At 40.1% G+C, this 14687-nt stretch overlaps 1 protein-coding gene across 1 annotated transcript; it reads right to left on the minus strand.

Moving 5' to 3' along the window:
- Nucleotides 1-10786: 10786 nt before the first annotated feature.
- On the minus strand, nt 10787-13619 carry bloc1s2 (biogenesis of lysosomal organelles complex-1, subunit 2). The gene is made up of 5 exons (XM_010787465.1): nt 13395-13619; nt 12743-12859; nt 12294-12413; nt 12107-12211; nt 10787-11646 (listed from the first exon to the last, which is right to left on the minus strand). The coding sequence occupies exons 1-5, from the start codon at nt 13558-13560 to the stop codon at nt 11615-11617; spliced, it is 540 nt and encodes a 179-aa protein (XP_010785767.1). The 5' UTR covers nt 13561-13619; the 3' UTR covers nt 10787-11614.
- Between the last annotated feature and the right edge of the window lie 1068 nt (nt 13620-14687).

The raw sequence follows: 14687 nt of genomic DNA on the forward strand, positions 1-14687 counted from the left end.
CTATGTTCTCCAGAATCAATAACCGGGAATCCTGCCTTCCAAGACCGTCTCAAAGTAGAGGTCACTACAGTCAAAACAGATCCAAAACATTCCTCTGGCAGTTCCCCTTCATGAAAATATGAGACAAGGGTAGCAGCAGCTGTACTGTTATACTCAGAAGTAAGAAATATTGAATTACTTCTGTACTAACTTATATCTGGACAAAGTGGAACGAAATAAATGTTCCTGCAGAAAGAGTCAACTTGTTGTGTTCCCCCCTTTTAGCAGCACAATGACGTATCAGAACTTCGCAAACAATATAAAAGCTGCATGTTTCTGTTGTTAAGTCATTAGTTAGTCTTTTGTTGGCCAAGAATGATCAAAGCCCAGGGGCCCTGTGACTTTATGGGAGTTGAAGGGTTTAGTATCCAGTTGCAAGCTTTGTGTGTGTGTGTGTGTGTGTGTGTGTGTGTGTGTGTGTGTGTGTGTGTGTGTGTGTGTGTGTGTGTGTGTGTGTGTGTGTGTTTGTGTGCAAATAAGTTGGGTATCTGGGTTCAGTCCCTGTGTTATCACACTGCTGTGGATAGATCGATGGGCCCTCACTCAAAGCTCTCACAGGAGTTTGCTTTTTCAAAAGGTTTGTGTTAGTGTTGCAGCACTGATGTCCTCTGATCCATAGCCAGCCACACAAACAAGAGTGTGCACTCACGTGTGTGTGTGTGTGTGTGTGTGTGTGTGTGTGTGTGTGTGTGTGTGTGTGTGTGTGTGTGTGTGTGTGTGTGTGTGTGTGTGTGTGTGTGTGTGTGTGTGTGTGTGTGTGTGTGTGTGTGTGTGTGTGTGTGTGTGTGTGTGACAGTGCGTATACATTAGCGTATGAGTTTGTGTTCTGGCTCCTGCTTTTAAAGTGTGTTTAGTTTGGATTGAGGTGGACAGCAGCAGATTGCCAGGGAATAAAACGGTCCTATCTGACTTGAAAAGGCATAGTGGGGGTCTCAACTAAATGATCTCAGATCAGTGGGTGGCAGTAAATGGTTTGATCAAGGGGTCAGTTTGCTGGTCCAGGCTCCGACCGTGAGATTCAGAATGTTATTCAAATGCCAAGTGCAGCAAAGCCTCAGCGATGTGTCAAATCGTCTTTCAAACAGATCTTCAAACAACAAACCCTTTTATCTGTGCTCCAAACCCCCGAAGGAGTCTCCACTTCACAAAGACTCAACACAGCTTTTCACCCTTTCGTCCTCCTTTCACTTCCCTTCCCTTCATTTTCAACTTCCTTCTCCTCTTCCTCTCCTACTGTCTCTGTCCCTCCTTCTCTCTCTCATCTCTTACTCCTGAGCATATGGAAATCTCATTCTGTATTCTGTGTGATAGTCTTGAGTGGGACTGTCGCTGGAGGTTAAGGTGGACATCCGTGAGAGAGTGGGTCTGGTGCCTGCCTGGCTCCTGGCACTTTCTTTGACAGAGCTATTTCAGAGCCGTGATACTGGAATACACACACACACACACACACACACACACACACACACACACACACACACACACACACACACACACACACACACACACACACACACACACACACACACACACAGTCACAGGCCTGTAAATAGAGCAGTGGGCGATGATGCCCTTTAAGAAGCTGCGTGGGGAAGCTGCTTGGTGGGGATAGAGTTTCCGGATGGTATCCAAGACAGGATCCTCTGTTGAGTGAATGAAAATTACTTGATGAAGAGGTAGAGGAGTGGGCCGAAGACAGAAGAAGACACGAGGTGATAACAGTGTAGACACAGTTTTTACAATATCTATATTGATAGTGCTTTTTCAGTATGTTGCAAGTCTCCTTTCTGATATATTCCTTCTTTCCTGGTGAAATATACTAATATTCAAACACTTGTAACTTTTTGGAAGAGGCCCCTTTCACCAGGAAATGACACTGGTTAATTGTTCAAATGTAGCAAAACCACCTATATACATTTTCTAAAAACGTTTTTTTTTTGCAAAAAAATCTCTCTTTACTGAAAGAACTGAAACATGAAGTTTAACTTAATATATTTGCTTTCAACTAACCAGCTTTTAAAAAAGATGTTGTAATTCGATGACCCTTATCAGGAACCTTCTTCAACCACAACCAAGTTGATTTAGTTAATCTAAACTCAACCAGATTAATATTGGTCTTTGGGGTCATTTGGAAGCTAATGACATATGTTGGATGAGAATGAACTCTCCCTGAAAAGCATACGCACAGGGACACAACACATCCTTCTGTTTTATCACCATCACTGTCATCCTTCCTGCATGGTTGCGTCCCACGGGCAGGGCCTGGTCCGGGCTGGGCTGGTCCGGGCTGCTCCCCTGAGATCCACTAATCAGCGCTCCCGCCTGGTGCATCCTAGACCTCTGCTCAAATAGCGACAGATTCTTATTGTTGTGCCGCTTTAGTAGAAAAGCATGTGTGCTTCCCTTGGACTTAAAATACATTTTTAGACATTTGTCTCTACTGTCAGTAAGGTCTTAATTATAACATTAAACATTATTACATTGTGTTCTTGCCGCAACACTTCAATATAGTCATGGTGACCCAGAGAGAGCATTACATCATGCCTGTCAGAATATAATTGACAGTTCCTTAAGAGCCTCAGGAGATGCTAAGGTCCCAACACGGCTGTGGTCAGGACCAGAGGTTACTCTGTGTAGAGGTGAATCCTACAGTACACCATGGGAGGTACATAATGTGTGAGTGTGTATGTCAATCCAAATCAAATCCCCTGCACCTCACCACATCCAGAGTTTGTTATGAAACAGGATCCTAGACTGTATATAGGTACGAACCGGAGAGGAAAATACACACCCTTCAGCATCCTCATCTGCATCTCAACAGTTCCTGTTTTTGGGGACTAACTATATAGGGAAACACTAATGTACAAACACACTCCGACGCCCGCTCTCACACACACACTCACAGGGTTGCCAAGCTAAGGAGGAAGGAGGGCTGTTGAGAACCTTTAAACAAAAAGACATTTTTAGAAAGGTCCTCGTGAGCGGGGAAACAAAGGAGGGAAGTGACATGACGTTGCACAGGAGGGAATCTGAGGGTCACTGGTGGCCTGACGGACACGCCTATGGAAAAGGCTCTCACACACGCACACACACACACACACACACACACACACACACACACACACACACACACACACACACACACACACACACACACACACACACACACACACACACACACACACACACACACACACACACACACACACACACACACACACACACTCACACACACACACACACACAAATTCACAAGCTTGTTTCACGCAGAGACACACTTGATAAACATAGTCAAGGTCCTTTTCCCTGCTCTCAAAATAGCCATTTCCTCGTCTCCCTATGTATTTTCTCATATTAGAATCATAAGGATGTACTGTATCCACGTTCTCTTTCCTTCAGCAGAAACCACAATAAATCCACTGTGTTTTATCAAGGGATGTTTTGATAATCTGTCCTAAACCACATTTAAACCTTATATAAACCATGATACAACATGAAGGGAACAAATTCCCTCTCAGCAAATTGGCCTAACGCAGTCAAAAACGTGTTGTTACTGGATTCATTTAGCTAGATAATATTGGAAGTAATTATAATACCTTTGGTTGTAGTCTGGTTGCTCATATGCTATGCACACTCATTACAACATGTTCACTTCAATGAAAAACGGTATTTTTTACAGGAAGTGTATAAAAAACAACCAACCCACTTCCTTTGTATCCAAACATAGCTCTGGGCAATGATAATGGCAGAGAATATAAATAACTGTCTGCAATCATTTATTTGCAGATGGTGCTGTTGAATATAAGCAACACTGTATTTGCAGTAATGTAATAGATTTCAAGCCATACACACCCTCTTTTGATTGCAAATGACTATTGATTATATTCATTTTTAAGAGAGAGATGCTTGACCTGGACAGGATGGTTGAGGCCAGTCTCTTTCTCTCTTGCATGCACACATAAAAACACACACCTCTCACATCTGGTGTACGTTAGATCTGTTACAGAGTATGAATCTCAAAACCAGAGGGGGTAAAGCCATCAATCATTCCTCCACTCTTGTTTTTCTCTCTCCTCTTGACGCTTGAAGCTACTTGAGAAAGATATTATTTGTGCTTACTGTAACAGTAGAGGTAAGCCTTTTTCCTGTTTGAACTTAAAGTAGAGAAAATGTGGGTTGGTCGTACACAAAGTTCTGACCGTCATCGTCAACAGGGTAGCTTGAGGTAATCGGGTAAGATGAGCTCTAGTCTGAAGAGTAAATAAGGAGATTCAGTTTCATTGGATTTGCAAAAGGCAATATAGCTTCTGGGGAACATGTGTAGCTGATGCTGACTACCTCTATGCATGACGCATGAGTTTAAGTAATGCAGAGCTAACAGCATTTTCTCATTGATCCTGATAAAAGGCCACACTGGTCCTAATTCAATATGTGTACATTTCCTCTATGTAACAGTAGACTCCGGTTTAATAGGATAATGAGGGTTTAAAGTAAGGTGGGGGGGTGTAAGACAAGAGAGTAAAGTGGGGATCCTACTTTTCATCACTCCTCAATAGACAATCAACTCAGGTTGCTTTGAAATTCAGACACACAATCACACCACACTGGTTGCTAGGTAATGTCTTTGCCTTTTGACATATTCAGTCAAGCCAAGTGCCCGGTGATGTTATTTATTTACCCCGCCCATTGTTGGGGGATAAGGGTGCTTTAATGACTGCCACTTCTGGGAAACTGGAACACAGTTGAGCCTTCTCAGTGTCCTCTGACTCCAAAGAACGGTATGAAAAGACTTTAATAATACAAGTGGCTATTTGAAAGACTAGTGGCACTAGATAATCACGGATAATGGCTGGAATACTGTGCAGGCCATGGCATCCAGAAGAAACTATCCATCAAGTAAGTTGGGCCAGCCAATGCAGCTAGGAGGATACAATGTAGATCTGAGGTGTGGTCAAGCAGCTGGGTATCTGCTCTTTGCTTGTGGGGGGGTAGGACTCAGGGCAAAGGGTCAGGGTTATAGAATGGCATCAACTGTCAGATGGCTGAGCAGATTGATGACTTATTAATACGTGGCTTTCATGCTCATCCAACTTTGGCCCAATTCCTCTATTTGTATTGAGTTTATGACATTTAACATCTCACCACCTCATCTAGATTCAAAGTCAGAATGACTCAAATGCTGGTTCACACGCAGAATGACAATGACTCACATACAGGAACACTGTATTTTTTTCTTTTTGGTCATGTGAACCCAATACCCCCACTGGTACATGACGTTGGCCATTCAATGTGAAGTAAGTTCCCATATCATTAAAAATACAGAAAGTTGTTGTGGGAGCCCAAAAAGAGACAAAAGAACCACCTGATATTTTTGGCAGACTTAGAATGACCCCTTCATGACCTGAGCTCAGGATGACTGTAGCACCAGCAGTTTAAGACTACAGACTAACACACACAGCAGAACTGACCAGGTAGCCCAGCTGAGCCAGGTGCAGTTATGTTTATGTTATCTGAGAAATGATGGCAAATGTTATTGCAGCCGGCTGCCCCCGCCCTAGTGTGCTTAGCTTGGACAACTGGCCAAAGCCCATTCACATAGAGTAGGACCAGTTGAGAAAGAGAGCGAGCACAGCAGCTCCAGATGGTTTTGTTCAGATGGTTTAAACAAAGATTAAGACAATTGATTCAATTATATAATCTTAAGATTTATTTGTAAGGCCTCTCCTAGGGTCTCTGTATTTTTGAACAGTTTGTACCATGGCTTTGTTTCAGCCTACCCTTCTCATGTTGTCTATTAGCAGAGGGAAATAAAAGCATGTCTAATTGAATGTTCTGTTGAAGTTTTCTCACACACAGCTCTCATGCACACACAGCTCTCATGCCTACAAAGCACAACATTTTCAGGTTATCCTCAGTTGTCTGGGATTCAATGAGGCACACATATCTTTAGAAAAAGAATCTAAATATAAAGTTAAAACATTTTGAGAAAGCATGCCAAATACACTCCGACTCATCCAGTTATCCAAGCCAATATACATAAAATGTTGACTAAAATGAAGGATCAATGAGAATTTTGTGTCTATATTTAGGTAGAAAGGTATCGGTATAAATCCATATCATCAGCATAACAAATGCAGATAATTAGACAGACTGATGATGACCCCTGAGGCACACCTTATCAAAGGGGTTGATGGTGAATCTGATTAAATCATTTCAAAAGGACGTAGCGTTTTCTATTTCTGCATCTCTAATTTAACAGCAAAAATGTTGTTCTCCAGAATGTCCACGAGAACAAGGTAAAACAGTGAAGCGTTTCCTAAAGAAAGAAGCAGATATTTTTATTTTGTTTCTGGCCAGAAGGAAATTGTGTGTGTGTGTCATTACTGAGAACCAAGCTAAGATGGTGTTGTGTTGTTTGAGTAATTTTCTGGTTCTAAATGCATGTCTCGGTTTGGGACAGCCTTTGGGGACTTCTTACCAAGATGAGTCAACGCTGTCCTTTCATGGCTTCTGGACACTTATTGCTCATTTGGATGAACTCATGCTCACATGCTGAAAGGAAAGCACAAGTGTTCAAACATGAAGCACAAAAGCCCTTTTGGAGAAAAACTCAAATTATGAGCTAACTATGAACTACTGATCGTAATCCTGAAAAAAACCCACTGTCCTTGCCAGAAATCCCCTCCATTACTCCAACAGGGTGGGCTTGGATATACAATACGAAAAACAAGGTAATGGCTGATTTACATATCTTTTTTAATCCATCCTGTAATTTTATCAAAAGGAAATTAAAATTAGTGTATTCATCTTGCTATAAAAAGAAGAAGAGAATTTGTGGGTTTTTCAGAGCTTTGTATAAAACTGAAAGAACAGCCCCAAACAGTAAAGTTGTGGCCTGTTAAACCCAAAAAATGAGCTGAAAGTAACTTAAACGGTCTGCAGATCTTAAGGGGAAATGAGTCAAACACGGTGGGCGGACTTTCATTAGTGTTCGGAACAGCTTAAATAAAAAACAAAGTCCTCTCTTCTTTTTAATTATGATGCTTTGCCATCAGTATCGCACAGATTGGAAGTGTTTTGTGGCTGAAATGTCCTCCCAGTTTTGGTCAACTTCTCTGTGTCTGATGCACACACATGCAGGGATTGACCCTGATGTCTCTGGTGCCACAGAGTCTGAGTGTGATTCTAATGGGCCGTCCAAGAGATGCTGAGTCCGTTTAGACATGGTGCTTACGACTTCCTGTGGAGAAAGGATCCACTTTTCAACCCCGGGAGCAGCGCTGGATCTGAGGCCGGGGCCAGAGACTGTCCTACCTGCTGAGAACAGCTGGGCTCTGTCTCACTTCCAAAATAATACTGCACCTATGGCTGTGTTACCGAATCCCATCTGGTCTCATTTTAGATTTGTAATAATGGATTGACGGTGTGGACATTTTAGTATAATTACTATGGATTGCACTCCTCCTGAGTTGGTTAAAGTGTTTCAAAGACTTCTTACCGGACAGACGGTGGTTTTTGGTTTAGAGTTTCAAAGAGGGCGGATGTGACATGTAGGTTTTGTGCGTGTTCCTGCATCCCCACATATGTGCACGCAGCATATGAAGAAGGTGTGAGTGGCAACATGAAGTGAATGATTGCGGTGCCAAACGTTGACCTCATGTGGCTTTTCATGCCATTCTCTTGGAAGGTATTTGAAGTTTGACTCAGTCCCTCAGATCTCACATGTGGCTTATATTTGCACTGAAATACCTCCCAGAGCTATTGGCTGCTTTGAAATGGATGTAAACATGAAGCTCTTGGTCATTTACTCAGTCCATTTGGCTGTCTTTATAGTGTCACTGCTTTACAGGGGCATAGCAGGGTTTTAAAAATGTGCAGTTATGGAGGCCTGTTTATCCCATTACGCTCTGTGTGTGTGTGAAAGTGAGGGAAAGACAAAAGGATAAAAGAGATTTCACAATACAATTAAATGTGTTGACATTGCCCAATTAAGTGAAATGCTAACATTGAGCAAAACACGAAAACAGAACAATGTGGTTTGAAAATTACTTTTTGAGTGTCCTTGTCCGCTCTCATTCATGAACACAGAAAATTCCCCAAGCTTCGTGCTTGCTTGTCAGTTACACAACACTGTGGTGTGGCATGCTGCCCTGTTATTGTTAACTGTAGACTTATGGAAAAAAAACAGCTCCTTCGCTGAAGCTGATGACGGACATATGTTTGATTCTTTCTCAGTCACATTTATGCAAGTCTCCGGAGGTCTGTCAGACCAAATCAAATCGAATCTGTATCATTTCAGAAGATCTGATTTGGAATAATGTCTTTGTTGGGTTAGGCCTATTTGGTCCATTATGTGTAATGTCTTTAAAGTTGATTATTAGAAACAGTGTATGTAATTCAATCAGAATGATTCCTATGTAACTGATATTTAACCTGGCATTGAATGTGACATTTCTTAAGATATGCATTGTTTTAGCCATTCCTCTCTTTATGAGTACAGTAGTAGATGCTGAAAAGTCGATGAGGTTTGCAAGATTTTTAGATCATATTTGCAGGAGAGTCATTGTCTGCACAAAGTCCCCTGCTGTGTGTGGTGTATTTTAACCCTGGGAATCAGCATTTACATTGTGGATAGGGATCAGAAAAGTAAAAGAGAGGGGGAAAGAAAGCTAATCTTTACTCTCTCTGGCACTAATCAATAAAACAATGTGTGTTGGTCACTGAGTGCAGCAGAAATATCCTCATCTGAACTTATATAGGGTCAAATGGGATCATGTTACATTACTGAGGATGAAGCAACATTACAAAGTCCTAAGTGATAACACAGGTGGTAGATAAAGAGTCTGTAGGCTGTGTTCAAAATATTCTTGAAGGAATATCCTTCACTTCAGTATCACATAAACATAAGTAACAAATGAGGTACAGGAAACTAACATCACAGAAAGTTTTCTTTTTATGTCTGCAAGCAATTACGGGAATAGTTTGGCATTTTCAGAAATGCTTTGTTGATATCTTGACGAGTAGGATAAGAAGTTGAGGCAGCTTTAATTTCTGTAGCTGCAGCCTGCAGACGGTTAGCTTAGCACTGAGATGGTAAAGGGAAGGGAAGCAATTAGCTTCATTTAAAGGTGATTTATTAACTAAGTAAAACATGTTATATGTTGTTTGTTTTAACCAAAAAGATTCAAAAATTACATGAGGAATTGTGTGATTTTTGTGTTTAGTGTTTAGTTTTAGCAATGAATTCCTGTCATCTTGTCTTTAAAGTGAAGTTCACTAAGACTTCAGGAAGGACACACCAGCAAGAAGAACTAAAAAATGATGTGTTAATAGGTCATCTTAAAATCTACCGATCTACTTTGAGGGATGCAGTATTTTTCACCAAAAACGATGTAAACCTATTGACCAAAAAGGTTCCGTTTACTACTAAGATACACAGCTCATCCTACATGAAACTACAGACTACTCGGACACAGTGTTTGTAAACACACATGCAGTGGAGCACATTTTCAGTTATCAATACCAGGACATTATAGCACATCTGCTCACTTGTTCTCAACCTACACGTTCCTGTTGGATGATGCTTCTGCGTTAAGTCTCCATGGTGGCACATGGAAACACTTTCCTTATTAGGTCTCGGCTGGAAATCTATGGAAAAGAAGATGAAGAAACACTGTTGCAAGGACGATTGTTCCTGTATAGATTAATGACTACATCAACACAAGTGATTACATCATTAAGGACGTTTATTTCTTTGGTTTCTTTGCTCTTTTTTGAAAAGGCAACACCCTGGAATAACAGCACCTTCTTTTTAAATTGTGAATTATTTAACTGTAGAGTAGATTGTGTGGTGTAAAATGTGATGACAACCAATTTCTTCTTGGCATCACATTTTGATTAACCAGTTGATTTATACCAAGAATATAGGCCTGACTTTAATAATAATTGCATCTATATATTACTTCCAACCGGTCTGAAAACCACGTATCTACATTTTGTACACAATATATAGGTTTCCACACCCCAACTATATTGCTGCAGCAATTATAGTTTTGCAATTCTCCTCATTTTAAATAATTAGAAAAAGGTTTACCTATGATTAGTCTAATACCTTCTCTTCTATGCTTGACTGCCTCCTGGCACTCACATGTAGCTCTCAGAAAACAACCCCAAAACAATGTAATGAACCTGATCCGAGAGCCTTTGGGAGGAGAGCTGAGTGTATGCCCCAGGGCCATGGAAAAAAGGCAGGGAAAGGGAGAGATGGAAGGATCACAGTGCAACAGTAAATAATGTTACAGTATGAATAATGAGCTCCCTCTGAGCCGGGGCCTCAACTGGACTAATAGCAGAGACCTGGTTTAGATTAGGTATTGCACAAATATATACACACACACAAACCTGACTGTCAGGAGGGACGTCATATCAGTCTAGATAATCTGTTGCCCTCTGGAGCTCTGGGTTCTGCTCTGGGACAGCTAATATAAAGGAGGAAACAAAGGAGGTAGAGGGCATCACACACACCTTTAGTCAACCATACATCCTTTCCTTTGAATTATATGTCGTCTTTTTCCCTCTGTTGGTCTTCCCATAGTTTTCTTCTGATAAGACTGAGCCTCAAATCTCCCTCAGCAATGAATCTGTTTGTCCAGAGCTACACAATATTTGATAGTCACTTTTAAATATTTGATAGTGCAGGTCTGCCATCTGCTGTCAGTAGTTGGTTATTTTTAATAAAACAGACACGCAATGATATGCACATGGTTTATTAACAAAACAAAAACTCCAGTTAGTTTTCAGCTTCAAAATCTCCCATTAGACATACTTCAAAACCATATACCTTTTATTTTAAACAGCAAATGTTAAACTTGCTTACTGAGATGGTTACATTTCCAGCTGTTGTCTAAACAGTAACCTTTTTTATAGCAGACTCTTTTTAGACCAGTCTCTGGTTGTGTCCACACCGTCTGGACAAGAAAATGTTTTAAAACAAATAATTTCAATGTACATGTTGGAATAGTATTACTAAGTGGAAATCTGTGAATCCTAACTATCAAAATAGAAATGCTGCAACTTTAAATAAAAAAACCTATATGACCATGCTTCATCATGTATACATCTACATATAACAATAGTGTATTTATATCTAGTCATACAAGTCTCTGTCAATGTGCTCGGTTTCTTTGTTTAGTAGTAAAATAGTATATTCTGATTCCGCCACTCAATCAAGATATGCTAATAATTAGGCCGATTTAGTGAACATAAAGTGTTTCTGCAAAAACATTTGGGTGACCACCACACACTCTTATCGTCTTGGCTGTTTTAACTGATGCCAAAATCATTGATACTGGAGTTAAATCTAAGCCAAGCACTTCGCTACTGATTCGTGTGACTTGAACCGCTTCCTCCTGGGTCCTTTCTAGGTGTCAAAGTGGCTCTGATGGTTTGTTGTTCCAGTCTCAGTTCACATCCTTCCCGCAGCTCCTGGCTCCACTTGCAGGGAGAGAAGAAGGCGAAGCAGTGCTAAAGTAGGTGAGAAGGCATCATAACTCAAAAGTCTGCCTCTTCTTCTTCTTCCTCATCGCTTCTCCAGCTTCTTGAACCTGGCCTCTGTAAAGATAACAAAAGACAGGGATGTGGTCACTATTAAGCTAATGGCTGTTCATGTTCAAATGCCACACAATGTGGTATTGGTTCCCTCTCATTGAAGGCTTAACATTTTCTCTTTAGGGATTGACTGTGATGTCACAGCACCATCTGCTGGTGGACTTCATAATGCTTTGCAATACGAGCTGCTGGTCTTGACTGCATATACCAGACAAAATAGCCAGCAAATAGAAAGGAAGCTATTCTATTTGTGCTGTCATGATGGGGCTCTGCTCTCATTGACAAATACAAACAACACATTCACTAACGACAGTTAAGTAAATTAAGCACATTTTGGAGTTTTACAAATACTATTTTGACCAACAAATGTTGCAATCATTTCAATAGAATAGCCTCACTCAATAGATTATTGTACAAAACATATTATACATACGACATAACTTCTCTACATTAAAAGTCTTACCCAGTTTCTTGGAGTACGCATCCAGTTTGTAGGCACCCTGTTCCAGTGAAGACACTTGCTCTTCAATCTGATTTATCTGGTCCAAGTAGGGCTGTAAACTGGCATCTAAAGAAAACATACATACCCGCCATAAATCATTTATGAATACAAAAAAAAAGCCTTTGAGCAGATAATGTGTGTCACGCACATTTGTTGTTGAGATCCTGCAGGTTACGGCTGATGTTGATGCTAATGTCCTTCATTTCCATGTACTTCAGACTGGTAAGCTTATTCATGTTCTCCAACAGACGGTAATCCTCAGATGTTCCTGAAAAGGTAAAGACATATGCATGAGAGAAAATAACACAGAATAAATAAATATTCATCATACAGGTTTCCTAGACCTTTTCCAAAAGTAACTTCAGCACTTCAATGTGCATTTTTTTGCACATTACATCTGTGATTAATTCAATTTTGATATAATGGATACTTAATTATTACACTTCTCCATCACATTTATAGCACGTATCAGTGTGCTATAATCAACTCTGATGATGAGTTGTGGATTGCAGCTGTCTGTAGTACCATTGCAAAAGCACAATAAGGTATTGTCATCAGTAAATCAGTGCTATGGTTAAAATATGTTTTTTTAAATACCAGTTAGTTCTCCTTGCAGGACGATTGCCATCTTTTCAAACATGTCAGCGCATAACTCATTGATATCAGGCTCTGCAGGCTCCACAGCCTCCTCTGCTGTTTCCACACCACCATCACCTGTACACATTACAAGCATTACAGCAGGATAAACACAACATGCAAATCCAGTTCAAACATAACTGTCAACAATGGTTAAATAAAATAAATCCAAATATAGGAAAACATACAAGAGTCAAGAGATCGACAATGATGCTTTTCAATGCAACCATCACTGACAAGACAATTTATATCAGGCATCCTCAAAGTCCGGACTCCGGTCCGGATCCGGACCGAACCACCACTGTCTCTGGACTCTGAGCAAATTATACTTTTCATATGTATTATCTGTATAATCTGTATTATCTGTATTATCTGCGAGACACAACGCCNGATTCCTGGGATGGTTTGATTCACTTCGAGACTGTTTTTGCAATCTCGTGTTAAGAATCTTGTTACAATTGTTTAAAAGTTTGAATGACCGTATTAAACGGACCTTTGTCTTATTGAACATTTTCTTTGTGGACCTTTAAGATTTGTATTTGAGTACCCCTGATTTATATGATAACTGTATGCTGCTTTAGCATTAGCAAGCTACGGAAGCTGCGAGGCTCACTGTTTGTGCTGGTCTTTTTGGGAACAACAGCCGGAATTTCTGCTACGTCCTCCGGGGCTTCTGCTTGACTGCTGGAGGCTGCAGCCGCGTTCAGAGCCGCTAGCTGGGCCGCTGGAGCCCGGGAGATGCTGTCCATTGCTGCGGCGTCGTCTCCCGTTGCAGCCATTTTGTTCCTGTTTTGACTTGTGTCACATGAGCTGAGGCTCACGTGACATCCGCCCGCCACCACAACCACCACCCCTACTCGCGCGCATTGCCACGCCCTGATGAGGTTGGAATGTGAGGCATGTGCGGTTAATTAATATTTAATACTATGTTTTACTAATGTAACTATTATAACGCCCCTTTCAATTTGTATTTAATTACCCAGTGTAAACAAGAAGCAAGAAAAGTAAACATGTCCAAGGTTAGGACCTCGGTATTAAGTCATCTGTATGAAGGCTGCAGTCATAGCAATAGTTCAACCTTTTTCCATTTAATCAAGACTCAATGTAAAATAAATCAATTCATAAAAAAACACTGAATTTGAGAGTTAATGAATTACAACGTTTTTTACATTTTCTTTTAAATGATAAGTTCTTTATTACAATTATGCACAAGAGAGAAGCAGTCGGGCAATGAAAATCTCAGTATCCCTCCAGCATTTATTCAATGTAATTTACTGTAGGCTATTCAATACGTCTATTCTTTCCTTAAATAAAATATAAACGTTTTACTATTTATTTCCCCAAAAGTTCATTTTAATATACCATAACCGATATTTGCACTGTTTCCCTAAATTATAATCATTGTGTCACACACATCATCTGAAATACCCGAAGAGCTATACTTGGCAGCTAAATTAGTTCTGCCAAACCACCTCTCCTATCACAATTGGTTTTACCAGAATATATTGTCCTCTGATTTGTCATGAAAGTGTTGATTTTAAGAAGAAACAAAAAATGTAAGGAAATGAATTTCTCAAACGCACGCATCAATACCGAAGCCAATTTCTGCCAGTGCAAAACATAATAATAATAAAAGGTATACACCTATTTTAAAAAAAAGTCATTAACTTTACGAAAGCAAGTCTAAGTGATAACATGAGTTACATTTTTGCTTTAATAATAATAATTTATAATATTTGTTTGCTTTTAACTTAAATGTTTTAATATGCCTATGATTATTATGTTATTATTTATTTACTTGTCTTTTCTTGCAATTAGCTTCCATACATGATTAGTTAGTCCATGACAGTAAAATATGCCTCAATAAAAATTCTTAGAAATCACAATATGTTTGCACAACTTTTCC

This window comes from Notothenia coriiceps, unplaced genomic scaffold (genome assembly GCF_000735185.1).
Source record: "Notothenia coriiceps isolate Sejong01 unplaced genomic scaffold, NC01 NC01_scaffold00030448, whole genome shotgun sequence".
NCBI lineage: Eukaryota > Metazoa > Chordata > Actinopteri > Perciformes > Nototheniidae > Notothenia > Notothenia coriiceps.

Bases quoted from the DNA above. Each gene is read 5' to 3' on its own strand.
- bloc1s2 (XM_010787465.1), bottom strand. From the start codon at position 13,560: ATGGCTGCAACGGGAGACGACGCCGCAGCAATGGACAGCATCTCCCGG. The intron at 12,860-13,394 runs GTGAGCCTCGCA...TAATGTGTACAG, and splicing joins CAAAAAGACCAGCACAAACA to GTGATGGTGGTGTGGAAACA. The intron at 12,212-12,293 runs GTGCGTGACACA...TGTTTTCTTTAG, and splicing joins GCAGGATCTCAACAACAAAT to ATGCCAGTTTACAGCCCTAC.